The 17,802-nt window shown below is 62.2% G+C and overlaps 1 protein-coding gene across 1 annotated transcript; it reads left to right on the top strand.

Annotated features, from left to right (window-relative positions):
- Positions 1-8,373: 8,373 nt before the first annotated feature.
- On the top strand, positions 8,374-13,791 carry ATP4B (ATPase H+/K+ transporting subunit beta; the record flags this gene model as incomplete). The annotated part of the gene is made up of 7 exons (XM_079136267.1): positions 8,374-8,485; positions 9,748-9,876; positions 10,943-11,056; positions 11,213-11,412; positions 12,376-12,432; positions 13,126-13,227; positions 13,630-13,791. 7 exons carry the CDS (start codon positions 8,374-8,376, stop codon positions 13,789-13,791), a joined length of 876 nt encoding a protein of 291 aa, XP_078992393.1.
- Positions 13,792-17,802: the final 4,011 nt, after the last annotated feature.

The following is a 17,802-nucleotide window of genomic DNA, read 5'->3' as shown; positions in this document are numbered from 1 at the left end:
AGACCTAGCAGACATGGCCCAGAGGGTGGGGTGTGCTTTGACTCCAAATCATCTCTGATCACAGCATTGCAAGGAACCACAGAGAGCCCCCAGGGTAGCAGTCCAGACCCCGGCACAGCAGGGAAGAAGGACCCTGTGCTGCCTCGGTGCCACACACCTCCCGGCCACCTCTGCCGACTGCTAGTCTGCAGCCCTTGAGCATCCAAGGTCGCTGTCTGCACAGACCTCACAGTAGCCTCCAGTCCAGCTCTGCACTCAGCGTGGCTCAGAGGCCACCCAGGTTGGCGCGTACGACTGTCCTTCCCTTTGGACTCGAAGCCAGCTTGCTGGACCCGCCACTGCTTCCCGTGTTCCACTACCACAAGGAGAGCCACTGCAGATACTGTGTGGCTTCCGTGTGGGTGAGACTGTCCCCAAGTGCCACTCTGGATCGTGCGGCAGGGCTGCCTTTGCTCCCTGGGAAGCTTGCAGACCATTCCGGGGGCTGCCCTACCAGACCCTGCCTCACAGGCCCACGGCTGGAGGCCCTCCTGTCTCCTCCTCTGCAGTCCTGGCCGGTGCTGGTGCCCCCGGGGACTTGGGTCTGCATTTCCCAAGGGCCCCTGCTGGTGTCCTCTGTGCGTGTCCCCTCTAACTGAAGGTCTGCTTTCTGCCACTGAGTTTGGAGCGAACTTCACGCCCCAGCACCGTCCTTTATCAGTGTGGGTTCTCAAGTCCTCTCCTGGCAGCTGCCCGCCTCGTCTCCTCATGTGGCTGCACAGAGCAGACACGGTTCACCGTCTGAAGTGCAGCTGACCACACCCTCTCACGGACAGGCTTGGCGTCCAGCCTAACTTCACCCGGCCCTGGCTTCTGAAGACCCTCCTCTGTCTTTCCTGACATGTCACCCTGGGTTTGAGGCCCACTGAGCTATCTGTGGCCAGGTGTGGAGCTTAAGTGGAGGGTCTGGTGCAGGTCCAGATGCCTCCACACCACCTGGCAGGGGCTATTTCCACACCTCAAATTTCCTCTGCACCTTTGCAGTAGTCAGTGGGGCACGTCTGCGTGAGTGCGTCCCCAGAGCTGCGTCCCCAGAGCTGCATCTCCCCTGGCCTCTCCTGACTACTGAAGCTGTAACCAGCTCCAGACTGGGCAGACCTGGTCCTCCCAAGTTTTTCCTGATTGTCAGAAACATTTTCAAAGATTCTTTATTCAAAATATGGAAGAAAATATTAAACTATTCTGGTTCCTTTGGCTTTCTGTATAAATTTTAGAATAATTTCTATCTGTATCTCCAAGCTAATCTTGCTTGGATTTTGATAAGAGTTATCAGTTTGGAGACTTTAGTCTCCACTGTGCTGAGTCAGTGGACCTGTTCTCCTTACTGAGACCTCCACTTCCTCGCACGCCGCCCAGAGGGCTGCGCCCACGTCATGTGCGTGTCTAGTTAGACCGACACCTTGATAGCCTTTTTGGTTGGAGCCGTCATCACGGCACTGCCCTTTGAGTATCCGTGTGTGTTTCTTGCACCTAGGAAGATGGCTGCTCTCTGAACGTCATCGGCGTCTGACAGCCAAGCCTGCTCACTGATCTGCTGTTTCCCTTCAAGTCTCTCAGGACTTCGGTGTGTGCCACCATGCCTGCAGAGGGGGACGGTGAGGCCTCCTTCCGCCCGAAGCCCTCGTTTCCTCTTCCTGTGCACTGGGCCGGCAAGAACCTCAGTGCCCGGCTGAGTGACTGCTGCGACCTGCCTGGGCAGACTTGCTCACGTCCCTTGGGGCCACCATGAGCCCCAGCGTGTGATGATACTCCAATCAGACTGAGCGGACTCCTTCCCGGCTCCCACTCGGCTCTCTCACACACCGTGCCGGATGGAGTCATAGATGGACACAGTCGTGTGACTTTCTCTTATTCTGTTAATATGGTGTGTAACTCGGCTTGATTTTTTTACAACAAACCCACTTCGCATCCCACTTGGTCACAGTGTGCGCTTTCGTACATCATTGAATTCACTTGCCCATGTTTTAAAGAACATTTGTGCCCATGTTCCCGAGGGCTGCTGGCCCACAGCCCAGCTGTCATCTGGCTTACGATCCAGCTAACACTGGTCTCAAAATGGAATGGGAAATATTCTTGTCCTCTATTTTCTAGAAGATAAAAGTGAAGAATTGGTGTGAATTCTTCATTAAATATTTGGTAGGATTCTCCAGTGAAGCCTGGGACTGGAGATTTTTTTGTCTTGACATTTTAAATTATGAATTGATTTCCTCAGTAGTCACAGGACTGTTCAGCATCTCTGAGATGGTGTGTGGTGTGTCCTAAGGAGGCCTTGGCCACCAGCACGGCCAAACTCAGTTCAGGGAGGGGCGGAGGGGGATTGGAAAATAAAGATTCACCAACACGGATCTTGAAGATGAAGCTGGGATCAGGTGCAGCTCTGCTCTCTGCGGAGATGCAGGTCTAAAGAGTCACGCCAGCAATCTTTATATGTCTCATTATCAGGTTCGTTATCAGGTTAAAGACTATGCAACCATTATTCTTTGTATTCAGGAAAGTTACAGAAACCAGGACATCTACGTGGCTTTTCCAGAGTTGCAATCCAGTTGCAAAGTGCAATGTTAACTCTCAAGAAAGTCCATTGTTTAAAGTCACTGTAAAGCGGGCAGGAACCAGGGAAGCTGTTGGTGAAACACTGGGGTGGTGGAGCATAAGCAGTCTTCTGTTCCCAGGAGCTGTGTGCCTGAGGTCAAGGTCAGAACTGACAGGACTCTGCCACAGCCTCCTCATGCAGGGCACCCTGCACAGGAACATTCCCAGGCACCAGGCACGCCACAGCCATGAGGTCATCAGAGACGCCCAATCTCCGCTGCCGCTCCCCACAGAGGTCTGCCTCTCCGCACTACCCCACTGCCTCCTCCCACAGCGCCTGGTGGCACCCCTCTCGCTCCTGACCCTGGTGACCAGCGTCTTGTTTCTTACGGGCGTTCGTCGACCTCATTGATCTTTTCGAGGACCAGCCCCTTCTTTCAGGTTGGGGAGTGGTGCGTCCGTGGCTCTGACCTCACTGATGGATCCACGGATGGGTTCGTGCAGTTCCCCTTGGCTCTCTCCGGCTTCCTCCCTTTCCTCGAGGCCGGGGTTATCCATTGTTTCCTTTGCCGTAGGCATGTTTGTAGTGGCCCTTGAGTGTTTTGACCCCCACATTCTTCACCTGACGATCACACTCGTAGATGGTCGACTTTCATTTTTATCCTCCTGGTTCTTAGTGTGACGAGCACGAGCACTTCCGGTTGAAACCTAGACATTTTGAATTATTTGACTCCTCTGTTCTGCCTGGTCTTCTCTGACTGCACTAGGACATCAGAAGGCAGGCTTCACCATGACCAGGAAGGGCAGAAGTCCAAGTCCTCCTGTGACCTGGGTGGGCGGGACTTCTGGCTCCTCGTGTGGTCTCCCCTGACCACAGGTGGTGGTCAAAGACCTGACTCTGCACTGGGCCAAGTCTGGTGCCAGCCAGCCAGGGACAGGCAGGAGGGTGGGAAATAGACCCCGTCGCCCGAGCCCAGAGTTACAGTTACTGCGGGGAAACTGCTTGGGTCTCAGCCCCTCTGCCAAGGGACGTGTCCGGAAGGCCACTCTGACAACAGGTGGCATTTGCACAAGGGCCTGCTTCCAGAAACCCAGAGGCCAGGTGAGGAAGACTGAGCTCAAGCCCTTCAAGAAAGAATGGGTATTCTCTTCATTTCCAGAGCATCTCCACATTTCCAGGCAGAACTGCGTAGATCCCAGCACCTGGGTTCTGGGCCACAGGCTGTGAGCAGCTAGACTTCAGCAGGCACTGCCTGGGACTGAGTCAGGACGCAGAGTGCCTCAGATCGTGTGTCCATGAGGAAGCCACGGAGGCCCAGCTAGACTGAGGCCATTCCACCTGAGTTCAGGGTTCGCGTCCTGAGGACAGCTCCAAACAACCTCGAAGAGAACACACAATGGTGGCTGCTTGGTTTTCATCGTTCCCCGTCCCAAAGAGGCAGGTGGCTGCCTGGGTCCTGAGCCGGCGGCCACACCTGAGGATAAACGGGGAGCCTGATGTGACCGTGGAGAGGGGATCCTGGAGGGAGGAGGCCATGCGAGGGCAGCCAGGAGGAGGCCATGCGAGGGCAGCCAGGAGGTGACCATGCGAGGGCAGCCAGGAGGTGACCATGCGAGGGCAGCCAGGAGGTGACCACATGAGGGCAGCCAGGAGGTGACCATGAGAGGGCAGCCAGGAGGTGACCATGCAAGGGCAGCCAGAAGGTGACCATGAGAGGGCAACCAGGAGGTGACCATGAGAGGGCAGCCAGGAGGTGACCATGTGAGGACAGCCTGCAGGTGACCATGTGAGGGCAGCCAGGAGGTGACCATGAGAGGGCAGCCTGGAGGTGACCAGGTGAGGGCAGCCAGGAGGAGGCCATGCGAGGGCAGCCAGGAAGAGGCCACGCGAGGGCAGCCAGGAGGAGGCCACGCGAGGGCAGCCAGGAGGTGACCATGAGAGGGCAGCCAGGAGGTGACCATGTGAGGACAGCCTGCAGGTGACCATGTGAGGGCAGCCAGGAGGTGACCATGAGAGGGCAGCCTGGAGGTGACCAGGTGAGGGCAGCCAGGAGGAGGCCATGCGAGGGCAGCCAGGAAGAGGCCACGCGAGGGCAGCCAGGAGGAGGCCACGTGAGGGCAGCCAGGAGGAGGCCATGTGAGGGCAGCCAGGAGGAGGCCATGTGAGGGCAGCCTGGAGGTGACCACGTGAGGGCAGCCTGGAGGTGACCATGGGAGGGCAGCCAGGAGGTGACCATGTGAGGACAGCCTGCAGGTGACCATGGGAGGGCAGCCAGGAGGTGACCATGAGAGGGCAGCCTGGAGGTGACCAGGTGAGGGCAGCCAGGAGGAGGCCATGTGAGGACAGCCTGCAGGTGACCATGTGAGGGCAGCCAGGAGGTAACCATGAGAGGGCAGCCAGGAGGAGGCCATGTGAGGGCAGCCTGGAGGTGACTATGCTAGGGCAGCCAGGAGGTGACCACGCGAGGACAGCCAGGAGGTGACCACGTGAGGGCAGCCAGGAGGTGACCACGAGAGGACAGCCAGGAGGTGACCACGCGAGGGCAGCCTGGAGGTGACCACGCGAGGACAGCCAGGAGGTGACCATGAGAGGGCAGCCAGGAGGTGACCATGAGAGGGCAGCCAGGAGGTGACCATGCAAGGGCAGCCAGAAGGTGACCACGCGAGGGTAGCCAGGAGGTGACCACGTGAGAGCAGCCAGGAGGTGACCACGCGAGGGTAGCCAGGAGGTGACCATGTGAGGACAGCCAGGAGGTGACCATGTGAGGACAGCCAGGAGGTGACCATGTGAGGACAGCCAGGAGGTGACCATGAGAGGGCAGCCAGGAGGTGACCATGCAAGGGCAGCCAGAAGGTGACCACGCGAGGGTAGCCAGGAGGTGACCATGTGAGGACAGCCAGGAGGTGACCATGAGAGGGCAGCCAGGAGGTGACCATGCGAGGGCAGCCAGAAGGTGACCACGCGAGGGTAGCCAGGAGGTGACCACGTGAGAGCAGCCAGGAGGTGACCACGCGAGGGTAGCCAGGAGGTGACCATGTGAGGACAGCCAGGAGGTGACCATGTGAGGACAGCCAGGAGGTGACCATGAGAGGGCAGCCAGGAGGTGACCATGCAAGGGCAGCCAGAAGGTGACCACGCGAGGGTAGCCAGGAGGTGACCACGTGAGAGCAGCCAGGAGGTGACCACGAGAGGACAGCCAGGAGGTGACCACGCGAGGGCAGCCTGGAGGTGACCACGCGAGGACAGCCAGGAGGTGACCACGAGAGGACAGCCAGGAGGTGACCACGCGAGGGCAGCCTGGAGGTGACCACGCGAGGACAGCCAGGAGGTGACCACGTGAGGGCAGCCAGGAGGTGACCATGTGAGGGCAGCCAGGAGGTGACCATGAGAGGACAGCCAGGAGGTGACCATGTGAGGACAGCCAGGAGGTGACCATGTGAGGACAGCCAGGAGGTGACCACGTGAGAGCAGCCAGGAGGTGACCACGCGAGGGTAGCCAGGAGGTGACCATGTGAGGACAGCCAGGAGGTGACCATGTGAGGACAGCCAGGAGGTGACCATGAGAGGGCAGCCAGGAGGTGACCATGCGAGGGCAGCCAGAAGGTGACCACGTGAGGGTAGCCAGGAGGTGACCATGCGAGGGCAGCCAGGAGGTGACCACGTGAGAGCAGCCAGGAAGTGACCACGCGAGGGTAGCCAGGAGGTGACCATGTGAGGACAGCCAGGAGGTGACCATGTGAGGACAGCCAGGAGGTGACCATGAGAGGGCAGCCAGGAGGTGACCATGGGAGGGCAGCCAGGAGGTGACCATGCGAGGGCAGCCTGGAGGTGACCATGCGAGGACAGCCAGGAGGTGACCATGCGAGGGTAGCCAGGAGGTGACCATGCAAGGGCAGCCAGAAGGTGACCACGCGAGGGTAGCCAGGAGGTGACCATGGGAGGGCAGCCAGGAGGTGACCATGCGAGGGCAGCCTGGAGGTGACCATGCGAGGACAGCCAGGAGGTGACCATGCGAGGACAGCCAGGAGGTGACCATGCGAGGACAGCCAGGAGGTGACCATGCGAGGACAGCCAGGAGGTGACCATGAGAGGGCAGCCAGGAGGTGACCATGTGAGGACAGCCAGGAGGTGACCATGTGAGGACAGCCAGGAGGTGACCACGTGAGGGCAGCCTGGAGGTGACCACGGGAGGGCAGCCTGGAGGTGACCATGCGAGGACAGCCAGGAGGTGACCATGAGAGGGCAGCCTGGAGGTGACCATGGGAGGGCAGCCTGGAGGTGACCATGCGAGGACAGCCAGGAGGTGACCATGCGAGGACAGCCAGGAGGTGACCACGAGAGGACAGCCAGGAGGTGACCACGAGAGGACAGCCAGGAGGTGACCACGCGAGGGCAGCCTGGAGGTGACCACGCGAGGACAGCCAGGAGGTGACCACGTGAGGGCAGCCAGGAGGTGACCATGTGAGGGCAGCCAGGAGGTGACCATGAGAGGACAGCCAGGAGGTGACCATGTGAGGACAGCCAGGAGGTGACCATGAGAGGACAGCCAGGAGGTGACCATGTGAGGACAGCCAGGAGGTGACCACGCGAGGGTAGCCAGGAGGTGACCATGTGAGGACAGCCAGGAGGTGACCACGCGAGGGTAGCCAGGAGGTGACCATGTGAGGACAGCCAGGAGGTGACCATGTGAGGACAGCCAGGAGGTGACCATGTGAGGACAGCCAGGAGGTGACCATGAGAGGGCAGCCAGGAGGTGACCATGGGAGGGCAGCCAGGAGGTGACCATGCGAGGGCAGCCTGGAGGTGACCATGCGAGGACAGCCAGGAGGTGACCATGCGAGGGTAGCCAGGAGGTGACCATGCAAGGGCAGCCAGAAGGTGACCACGCGAGGGTTGCCAGGAGGTGACCATGGGAGGGCAGCCAGGAGGTGACCATGCGAGGGCAGCCTGGAGGTGACCATGTGAGGACAGCCAGGAGGTGACCATGCGAGGACAGCCAGGAGGTGACCATGCGAGGACAGCCAGGAGGTGACCATGCGAGGACAGCCAGGAGGTAACCATGAGAGGGCAGCCAGGAGGTGACCATGTGAGGACAGCCAGGAGGTGACCATGCGAGGACAGCCAGGAGGTGACCATGAGAGGGCAGCCAGGAGGTGACCATGTGAGGACAGCCAGGAGGTGACCATGCGAGGACAGCCAGGAGGTGACCATGAGAGGGCAGCCAGGAGGTGACCATGTGAGGACAGCCAGGAGGTGACCATGTGAGGATAGCCTGGAGGAGGCCATGTGAGGACAGCCAGGAGGTGACCATGCAAGGACAGCCAGGAGGTGACCATGCGAGGGCAGCCAGGGTGGACATGGATGACATTGGATCAACCCCACTGGCCGATTCTCCATGTGCAGCGCCCATTATTCCCGCCGGGTTTTGCCTCAGTCCTGTGAGGGGCCAGGGCGGCTCCGTCCTACCCGGCTGTGGAAGGACATGGCTCCCAGGGCAGCCCGCCCGGGGCCCCAGGTGGCAAGCTGTGAGTGGCAGTCGCGTGCCCAGCCCTGTGCCCTGACTCTGCTGCTGAGGGAGACGTGTGCCTTTCGTCGCTATCGGAGCAGCGCCTGCCAAGGGCATCTCCCGGCGTCTCAGGACAGGGCAGGCCGTGATAACAGGGAAGCCAGGGTCGGCTGCCTCCAGGGGCCGGGCCTGTGTTTGGAGAGCCAATAGCCCGTAGCTGATAAGGCCTCCCGGTGCCTCTGACCACGCACGGAGACTATAAGGCCCACAGGACAACAGCTGCCCTCCACCTGGCGACATGGCCGCGCTGCAGGAGAAGAAGTCCTGCGGCCAGCGCATGGCCGAGTTCCAGCACTACTGCTGGAACCCAGACACGGGGCAGATGCTGGGCCGCACCCCGATCCGGTGGGGTACGTGGGGGGAACGTGGGGACACTGCTCAGGATGCTTGTCCAGGGTGGTGCGAGATGAGGGGCCGAGGGCCACTGACCCGCAGGGCTGGACGTCAGGAGGGGCCCCGTGGCAGACCCAGGATTCTTGCAGAAAGAAGCAGTTCACTGGACGGAATCTAGACAGGCGGTTCTCATCCAGAACTCCTGCTGGAGGTGAGGGAGGCAGGGGAGGCGGGCCAGAGCCCTAGGCTGGCTCCGGCCAGGGACAGAGCTGCCCGCTCCTGTGGCTCCGTGGGAGCGGCATCGCGTCTGCCTCTTCCTCACGCCTCTTCAGGTCACCTCTCAGCCAGACCTGGGGCCTGCACGCCACTTGCCTGCAGGTGGAGGGGCTGTGGGCCCCTTCCTCACTCGCCCTCCCCCTGTGTTGCCCCTCCTCGGAGTCCGCGGGATCACCTTCCCAACGTGCGTCCCTGCGGGCGCTTCCCTGTGCGCGGGCTCAGGGCGAGGAGGCCTCCTCCCTCCCTGGAGTGGCCTGCTCTGGAGACTGAGCCATGCTCCACTCCTGCACGGGCTCCGGGCGAGGGGGCCTCCTCCCTCCCTGGGGAGGCCTGCTCTGGAGACTGAGCCATGCTCCACTCCTGCACGGGCTCCGGGCGAGGGGGCCTCCTCCCTCCCTGGGGAGGCCTGCTCTGGAGACTGAGCCATGCTCCACTCCTGCTCCTGGTGCAACTCCAGGCCCAGGCCCGAGCACCAGCCGGGCTTCTCACCTCCCTGAGAGGCGCTCCTCCCTGGGTCCCCAGGGGGCACCTGTCCAGGGGTTCTGATCTGTGTCGGTCTCACCCTTGCAGGAAGCCAGGGTCACCAGATGACCCCGGAGGCCCCCTGATCCCCAGAGTTGGGCAAGATGCTGCTGGACCAGGCTGGTTGGTTACAGTCCGCCCCCCTCGGCCACCAGCGGGGGCCTGCACCCTTCCTCGGGGGTGAGGAGAACAAGAAAAGGCCCGGTGTCCCCTCAGGCCACTGCAGGAGGCAGAAACGCCCCCACAGAAAACAGGGTGGCCCAGACCTACTCGGGGCATGCCCACCAGGCAGGTCCTCAGCAAGCAGAGTCCGTGGGCCCCTGAAGAGCCAACCCCTGACACCCGCCCTTCAGGATCCGAGAACCCGGTTGTGGCTCTGCTGGCCAGGAGGGTCCCCACGGGACCCCTGCAGCTCAGCAGTGCCATCCCTGCTGGACAGACATCCCCTGGAGAGGCTGCTCCTGACCCTGCTCTCCCACAGTGTGGATCAGCCTGTACTACGTGGCCTTCTACGTGGTCATGACGGGGCTCTTCGCCCTGTGCCTCTACGTCCTGATGCAGACCATCGACCCGTACACGCCTGACTACCAGGACCAGCTAAAGTCCCCGGGTAAGTGCAGGTGGGACGGCTCAGCTTCCCCAAAGAGGACAGGACCTAATCACAGGGCCCACTCTGCTTCAGCTTCGGTCATGACCACAGACGTCTGTCAGAGACGAGGAAACTGTTCTCACACGCTTCAAGCACCACATGTTGGTGGGACGTCTCTGGAGAACACAAGAGGCCCTGGCAAGGGCCCGGAGACCAGGGAGGAAGGGTCAGAGAGGGGCGTGTCTGGCGCGCCACAGGCCTGGAGGAGGAGGGGAGAGGGCCTGGCTGCCCGAGGCCAAGGCCTGTCTGTCAGCCTGTCCTGAAGACATGACGGTGTCACTTCAAGTCAGGGGTAGCCCCTGCCTTCACAGCACCCACAGAACAGCAGCGCCCAGCTTCCACACCCAGAAGCCAGCCACACAGACAGGAGCAGAACAGGCAGGGTGGACACGGCCCCCCACAAACTCCCAGTGCACTGTGGCTGGAACCAGAGCTGAGTCAGATGGCAGGGAGAGGGGCTGGCAGTCGCCTTGGAAACGGGACCGTGTGGCAGCCCAGCGTGTGCGCTGCGAGCTGCCGTCAGGCCCATGTCAGGGGAAGGGCAGCCATGGAGGACGTGCCTGCCCTGTGCCACAGGGACGGCCTCTCTCTGACTTCCTGCTCCCCTGCACTCTGAGCCTTCATTTTTTACACAAAACCGCTGTGAACCAGGCTAGACCCAGAGAAGGGTCTTCTTGTGTGCATTTTCACGGAGAGCCAATCACAGACTCCATTGAGCCGTGACAGTGACAGCAGTGTGCCTGGGGTCAGTCCCATCAGCCGCCTGCTCCCACAGCGCACGTGGCTCCCCTGCTGGCTGGGCACCCAGCTTCTGGATCAGGCCCAGCCTGGCTACTCCCTGGCTCCCGGGCAGGGTCCCAGGGGTGACATGTGCTTGGAATCCCTGAGTTTCCAGCGCAAGCCCAGCTGCAGCTTCCTCCCCAGGAGAGGCCCTGACCCTGAGCCCAGGCTGACCAGTCTCCCGTGCTGGGCTTGCCATGCTTGGGGTACCCGAGCACCTGGAGAAAGCCATGTGCCCTCTCCCCAGGGGTGACCTTGAGGCCTGATGTCTACGGGGAGAGAGGGTTGGAGATTTGCTACAACGTGTCCGACAACAGCTCCTGGGCAGGCCTCACGCACACCCTCCGCAGCTTCCTGGCAGGTAGGGCGCGAGGGCCCTTCTCTGAGGTCCCACACTTTCCAAGGAGTCACTCAGCAGCTGGGGTCTCCCAGCTCCCTCGAAGGCCCGGCCAGCTACAGAGGGCGGTGGCAGGTGCGGGGGCTGTGGAGGGCGCCTGGCAGGCCTGTGTTCCCGCAGGCTACTCTCCAGCGGCCCAGCAGGACAACATCAACTGCACCTCTGAGCAGTACTTCTTCCAGGAGAGCTTCAGGGCCCCCAACCACACCAAGTTCTCCTGCAAATTCACCGTGGACATGCTGCAGAACTGCTCGGGCCTGCTGGACCCACACTTCGGCTTTGGAGAAGGGAAGCCGTGCTTCATCATCAAGATGAACAGGGTGGGCCTCGGGGGCTCCCTCTGAAGTGGCCCTGGAGGGGGCGGGACCCTCCTCTGCCCGGGCAGGGAGCCCAGCCTGGGTCTGCCCGCTGCCCATCGCGCCTGGCTTGACCCCTCGTCTCTGACTCTTGAACACAAGTTAATCCGCCCACTCAGCCCTCCACGACACATGGCAAAGAGCAGGACACAGGGCAGTTAAGGGGATGCCAGGGCCAGGCAGGGGTCAGTCGCACACGTAGATCTGGGAGGGGGCTGGGAGCCTCTACCCTGTGATCAGGGACCCCGGGCTGGGTGCTGAGGGGCCCTCCGCCCAGCGCAGCGGGAGGTGGTGGGGCTGCGGTGTGGAGTCCCTGCCCCTGTGAGAACAGAGAACAGGCAGGAGGCAGCCTGCAGCCTTATGACCAGGCGTGGGCAAGGGGAGGCAAGGTGGAGGCTGGGATCTGGGGGCAGCAACTGGCCAGGCCAAGGGGCAAGGTTCACGGGTCCAGAGACCCGCCGGCTGTTGGCACTCTAGACAGTGCTATAAGGAAGCACACCCTGGGCACTGCACCCATCACGGGCCCTGTAGCTGGCCAGGGTGTCCCCAGAGCTGCCTGGCAAGAGGGCCATGACCAGGCTCCTGGGGGACCATGACAGCCACATGTCCATCATTGGCAAGTCCTGCTCAAACCTCAGGGGGACGGCTGGCACTGGAGAGCCGCGGGGAGGTGAGGGGAGATGGGGGCCTGGCGGGCAGCCTGGAAGAGGCCAGCTGAGGGCCAGAGGGCTGCCAGCGGGGGCCGCTCAGCACAGGCAGACACCACCCACCCTGAGACAGGCCACCTGAGGGCCACCCCACGGTGACCAGGACCCAGGCCACTCCAGCACCCGGCACCGGGGCCCTGGCCCTCAGGTGCGTGTGAGCGCACAGGCTCCTCGGGGGCAGTGGGCCACCATGCCAGGGCACACGTGCCTTCTCTTCCAGATTGTCAGGTTCCTGCCCAGCAACGGCACGGCCCCCCGAGTGGACTGCACTTTCCTGGTGAGCAGGGTCCTGGAGGCTCGTGGGACCAGCAGGCGTGGGGTGGGGTCGGGAGCCCCAGGGAGGAGCGGCCTCCTGCTGCGTCCAGGACGTCCTCTACTAGGACTTCAAGGTGCCCGCTGCAGTGTGCCAAGACTTCCACCACGTGGCCTTCTTCCTTTATTCGATTACTTACAAAAGTTTTCCCGATCACCACAGCCATGGCCATCTAATCAGGGCCAGTACGGGGCCGCAGGGAGCTGGCCTGACTCTCCAGCAAGTCCCTCATTTTCCAAAACTACTGCCACCGAACACCTTCCAGGGCTTGTTTTCTGCTGAGCTGTGAACACACAGTCACAGGCTGCCTGAGGCATGCCAGCCGGGCACGTCCTGGGGTGGCCCTCTGCCCTTGCGGGGGACACAGCCCTGTGTGGGTTTTCTCTTGAGCGGTTCAGGCCTGACGGAGGCCAGCAGGGACCAACGCAGGCCTCCTGCCCCTCATTCACTCTCCCATGGGCTCAAGCCCCCTGACCACTCCCCTTCTGACAAAGAAGGAAGCGTGCGCAGTGAGGACGCAGGGACACTGCCCAGAGAGCTGCCCAGTCCCCACCACGGCCTGGACACCAGGCAGGGTTGGGGCTCCTGGCTGGCAGGCGTCCCCGTGCCCGCGCCCAGGTGCCCTGGCCCCCCGACTCAGCCCCCGCTCCCCCCCAGGACGGGCCCCACCCGGACGCAGGGCCCCTGCAGGTGGCGTACTATCCGCCCAATGGCACCTTCAGCCTGCACTACTTCCCCTACTACGGGAAGAAAGCACAGGTAGGTGTTGGCCTCGCTCCACGGCCTGCAGTGGCCCGAAAGAGAAGCAGATGGAAAGCAGTGACCGTTCTCCTCCACAAGCAGACAAAGGCTGCCATGGCCTGACCTGACCATGGCGCATTTCCCAAACCGCGTGCTCGTGACGACCTGAGACACAGGTGTCCCACGCACCACACCATCCACAGCCCCGAATCCCTGATGGCGCAGCACCCAGAGCCCCTCCCCACTCCGCCCTCCACTCAGAGGGTCCCTCTGTGCCGCAGGCGGTTCTGGCTGCCGCCAGCCCAGGCGGCGTCCCTCCAGACCGCCCGGCTCTGAGTCCCTAGCGTGCCCTCTGCACCTGCCTGGCTGGGCTTCCCTGTGGCGGGTTTGCGAGCACCTCACCCATGGCCTCTGCTCCAGCCCCACTACAGCAACCCTCTGGTGGCGGCGAAGATGCTCAACGTGCCCACCAACACCGAGGTCGGCATCGTGTGCAAGGTGCTCGCGGAGCACGTGACCTTCAACAACCCCCATGACCCGTACGAGGGGAAGGTGGAGTTCAAACTCAGACTCCAGGAGTGAGGCGCCGCGGCCAGGCCTCTGCCGCGCAGGCCGCCTGCGACGCCGCTGCCCTGGGTGGCTGGAGAGGCGCTCTCGTCGCGGCAGGTGGCTGCTCCCTCTGAGGCTCACCGTGTGCCCCAGGGAACCACCGGTGCAGGCGCAGCAGAGACTCCTGGCACCCGCTGGGGAGCGAGGCCTGGGACCAAGCACCTCGCCCACGGGGACAGCACCCTCTCACGGGGCCTGTTGCTTGCTCAGCAGGAACCAGCCATGTGCACAGAGCGGCACGGCGCTGACGAGAAGCCCACGCACGGTGCCTCTGGATCTGGCTCCTAAGAGGGCGATTCCCAAGTTGAAAAATAAAGCTTGTTCAAGCGACTCTCACTCTACCTCAAACAGGCACGTCTGTCCCCATCTGGGAAAGAAACTAAAGTTCAAATGCTTCCTTCTTGGAAAACCTCCTTTCAAAGCTTCAGTCCAACACAGGGAAATGGCTGAGGCCTGCTGGTGTGGGCTGCCCAGGAAGACGGTGGTCAGGGAAGCAGGGGAGAAAGGCAGGAATCACTGACCTGGGGATCGCGAAGCCAGGTCAGCAGGGGCTCTAGTTAGCTTCCCTTTCCCTGAGGTGACCCTTCCTCCAACACTGGCCCTTTCACACTGAGACCATGCGCCCCAAAGGCAAACCCTGCCTCACGGAGGCAGCTGGACTCAGCCAGCAGCCATGCGAGGCCTGGGCATGAGCCTCATGGCACTGCCAGTAGAGCTGCAGCCTGTGGCACTGAGCACCTGTCCTCCACACACAGGCCAGCAGAGACCCAACCTCGGTCTCCCATGAGCTGACAGAGCCAGGACTCCAACATTCGTCCATGCAGAAGCACTGTCCCAAGTGTGTGTGGGCACTGAGGCTGACCTGCAGCAGGGGCCCACTGACTTGAGGCTGCAGGACAGCCCGGGTACCCACTGGGGGCCCTCACAGGCGTCGGCAGGGCAGGTCGGCCAGGCAGAGCCACACGCAGCAGGTCCCGCGGTGTTGGGGACAAGGTGACTGACGGAGAGGCATCCATGGCTGGTGGGAGAGGCCCCAGGGGAGACCCCCCCCACTGCTGAACAGCTCAGGGGCTCCTGTGGGACTCAGGTTCGACCTGCGGGTACAGGGCCACGTCCTGCCCTCTGAGCACCAGCAGACATGGTGCTGGGCAGTTGGGACTCAGCGTGGGAGGTGGTTTGGGGCTCAACTTGTATTGGGAAGTCACTGGAGGGTTCCCTTCAAGTAAGCCAAGAAGCAAGCACATACTACCTGCACACTCACCTGGCAGCAGTGACCAGGGCCGGCCAGGGGCCCAAGGCCACGAGGCGGCAGACGGGGGGAGGCGGCCCCGATGGGAAGGCTGGCAGCAGACAGAGGAAGTCTGGACTCGGAAGGCCAGTGGTACCAGACCCAGGAGGAGCCCACGCCCACAGGCAGCAGGCCCTGAACGGCCCACCCGCCACCACACACGAAGGTCCCCAGGCCACCCAGGGGCAGCAGAGGCCTTGTGCAGGCAGCCTGGTCCGGCCCCATGGACGCCAGGTCCCTCCTGATGCACTCACTGCCTCCTCCCAGCCCTCAGGACCCCTCTGCCTGTCCCCGGCACCCAGGCACCATGCAGCCCACCCAGGCCCCAAGCCTGAGGGACACCATGCTAAGCCCCCGACATGGAACGCGGCACACGTGAGGTGCCTGGTGCGTGAGAAGGAATGCAGACCAGGAGAGAGGCGTGCTTCCGGGTCCCTCGGCCAGGCGCTAGCCCACTCCCTGCTCAGCCAGTCAGTGAAACCCTCTCCTGTTTTGACCACGGGGAGTGCAGAGTGCAGAGTGCCACCTGGCCACCAGTCAAGCACAGCGGAGGCGGGAAGCTGCTCACTTGGCCGAACATCCCTCACCACCCGGCCAGGCTCCCCTCCCACGCTGGAAGCGGCCTGTGAACGTGGACGCCCTCCCAAGCCCACGGCTTCCTGTCTGTGGACGGCCTGGGGGCAGCTGGCTGAGTGAGTCCCACGTCTCCAGGTCAGGCGTGGTGGGACCTCCTTCCGCTGGGGGCCGAGCCCCACGGCACTGCAGGCCACCCGCTCTCCCTCGTCCCTGCAGGCTTCACCTGGCCTTCATCTCTGGCAGCCCTGGGCACTGCTGCTGTGAACCTGGGTGTGGCTCCAGCTTGGGCTGCCCTTGGGCTTCAGACAGGGACCCGGGTTGGAACTGTGTGCCAGCACTCATCCCAGTTCCGTCTTCCACAGGGGCCTTCCCACCAGCGGTCAGGGCCCCAGCCTCTCCAGGAGCTCGCCAACACTGGCACTACCTGCTGCCGGCCACTCAAACACAACTTGCCCAGGGGAGGGCCCAGTCTGTGACTAGCGGGTGGGCTGCTGCGGGCAGAAGTGCCTGACCAGGAAGCAGAGCAAGGGGAAGGCACAGAGCTGAGCAGCTGGAGGGCACAACCAAGGCCTGATCCCTGTCCTCACCTAGTAGAGGTCTCGTGTTCCTGCGGTGCCGAGGCCCAAGCCTCCACCAAGCCACGGCCAGGGGACCTCTTCCTCCCTTGGCTGTGCAGTGACAGCAGCCATCCTGGTGGGCAGGAGGCAGCGTCTCCAGTGCCACTTTGCACTCCCGATGTTTCCAGGGCTGTCTCAGCCCTCGCCCTCTTCCTTGGAGGGGAGCCTGTCCGTCTGCCCACCCCTGCACTGTCCTTGCTGTCCCTCTCCGTGTTCTGCATGTTAACCCTATCAGATGCAGCTTTGCTGATTTTCTCCTCCGTCCCGAGGCTGCCGGGTACCTTGGCAGTGTCCTGACATGCACTTCCAACTTCCCAGGTCCACTAAGGACCTGGGCGCGCAGTGCTGCCCACACCAGCATCAGGGTGCTGGCCCCTGCAGCTCATGGTCCTGAGGCCACAGCGCTCGTGTCTCACATCCCGCGAAGCCGCACGGTCGGGCTTCCTGTCTCGCCTGTGGACAATCTGCCCCAGCACCACTCAGGACAGCTTTGGGACCTGCGTCAGGAGCAGTGGCTCAGACGGCGAGGTCCGCGCCCTGGTCCCCCACCTGCTCCAGCGTCTGACAGCATCACCTTTCTGCTGGCGGGTTTGTGGCATGTTTCGAAATAAGGAATAAAGAATGAAGTTCTCCAGTTCTGCTTCCTCAGGCCTTGGGAATTCCTGAGAGTCATACACTTGAGACTTCCAGCAGGGTGGTGTGGGGGACCCGCGGCCAGCCAGCACCGCCACCTCCTAGCCTGGAGTCTTTCAGCAATGCCTGGCAGACCTCGTGGTGTCCGCCTCCACTCTTGGCTGTGGATGAGTCGTTCCTTGTGACACTACTGTGCAGCTGGTCTCTGCAGCGACCTCTTCAGGTATCGAAAGGCACCTGCCTCCATGAGGTTGTCTGGCGCCTGCTCCTGCTTCTGTCACTGTGGTGCAGCCTGAGGATCCTCAGCACAGAAGACCCTGTCACCTGCTCCTGGGAAGCTCCACTTCCTCCTACAAGCACGATGCCTTATTTATTCTATCCAATTGCCATGGGTGGAACTTGAGAGCTGTGCTGAAAAGGAGCAGCGAAAGTGGACATCACCTCCTGACCTCAGAAAGAGGCCTTCAGTTTCCACCACCTCGTGGGATGCCATTGAGACACGGCTCCAACTACCAAGCTGGCAGGTGGTGGGTGGCTTGGGTTGCTCACAGTGCAGGAGGAAGCACCATCACCGGGCTTGCGCAGCACCCGTAGAGCAAAGGCGAGTCAGCGCCAATGAGGGGAGCAAAGGCCAGCACCGTGCCACCCTGGGGTGGCCAGGCCTGCCACGGTACAGAGCCTGCTGCAGGGCCCACTGCAGGCGGCCATGCAGCCCATCCCATGACACACTGCTACTACCTGACCGACAAGGAGAACATGAAACTGGGGAAGACCTCAAAAGCAGGCGAACTCCAGAACTACCAAGTGGCAAAAGGAGGTATCAACCCAACTAGCCTTCAGTACGCATCATAAGAGAGACCTGCTGGACAT

This window comes from Sciurus vulgaris (assembly GCF_902686455.1).
Source record: "Sciurus vulgaris genome assembly, chromosome: 4".
NCBI lineage: Eukaryota > Metazoa > Chordata > Mammalia > Rodentia > Sciuridae > Sciurus > Sciurus vulgaris.
Note: the sequence above shows the minus strand (reverse complement) of the source record. Positions and strands in the feature narration are given on the sequence as shown.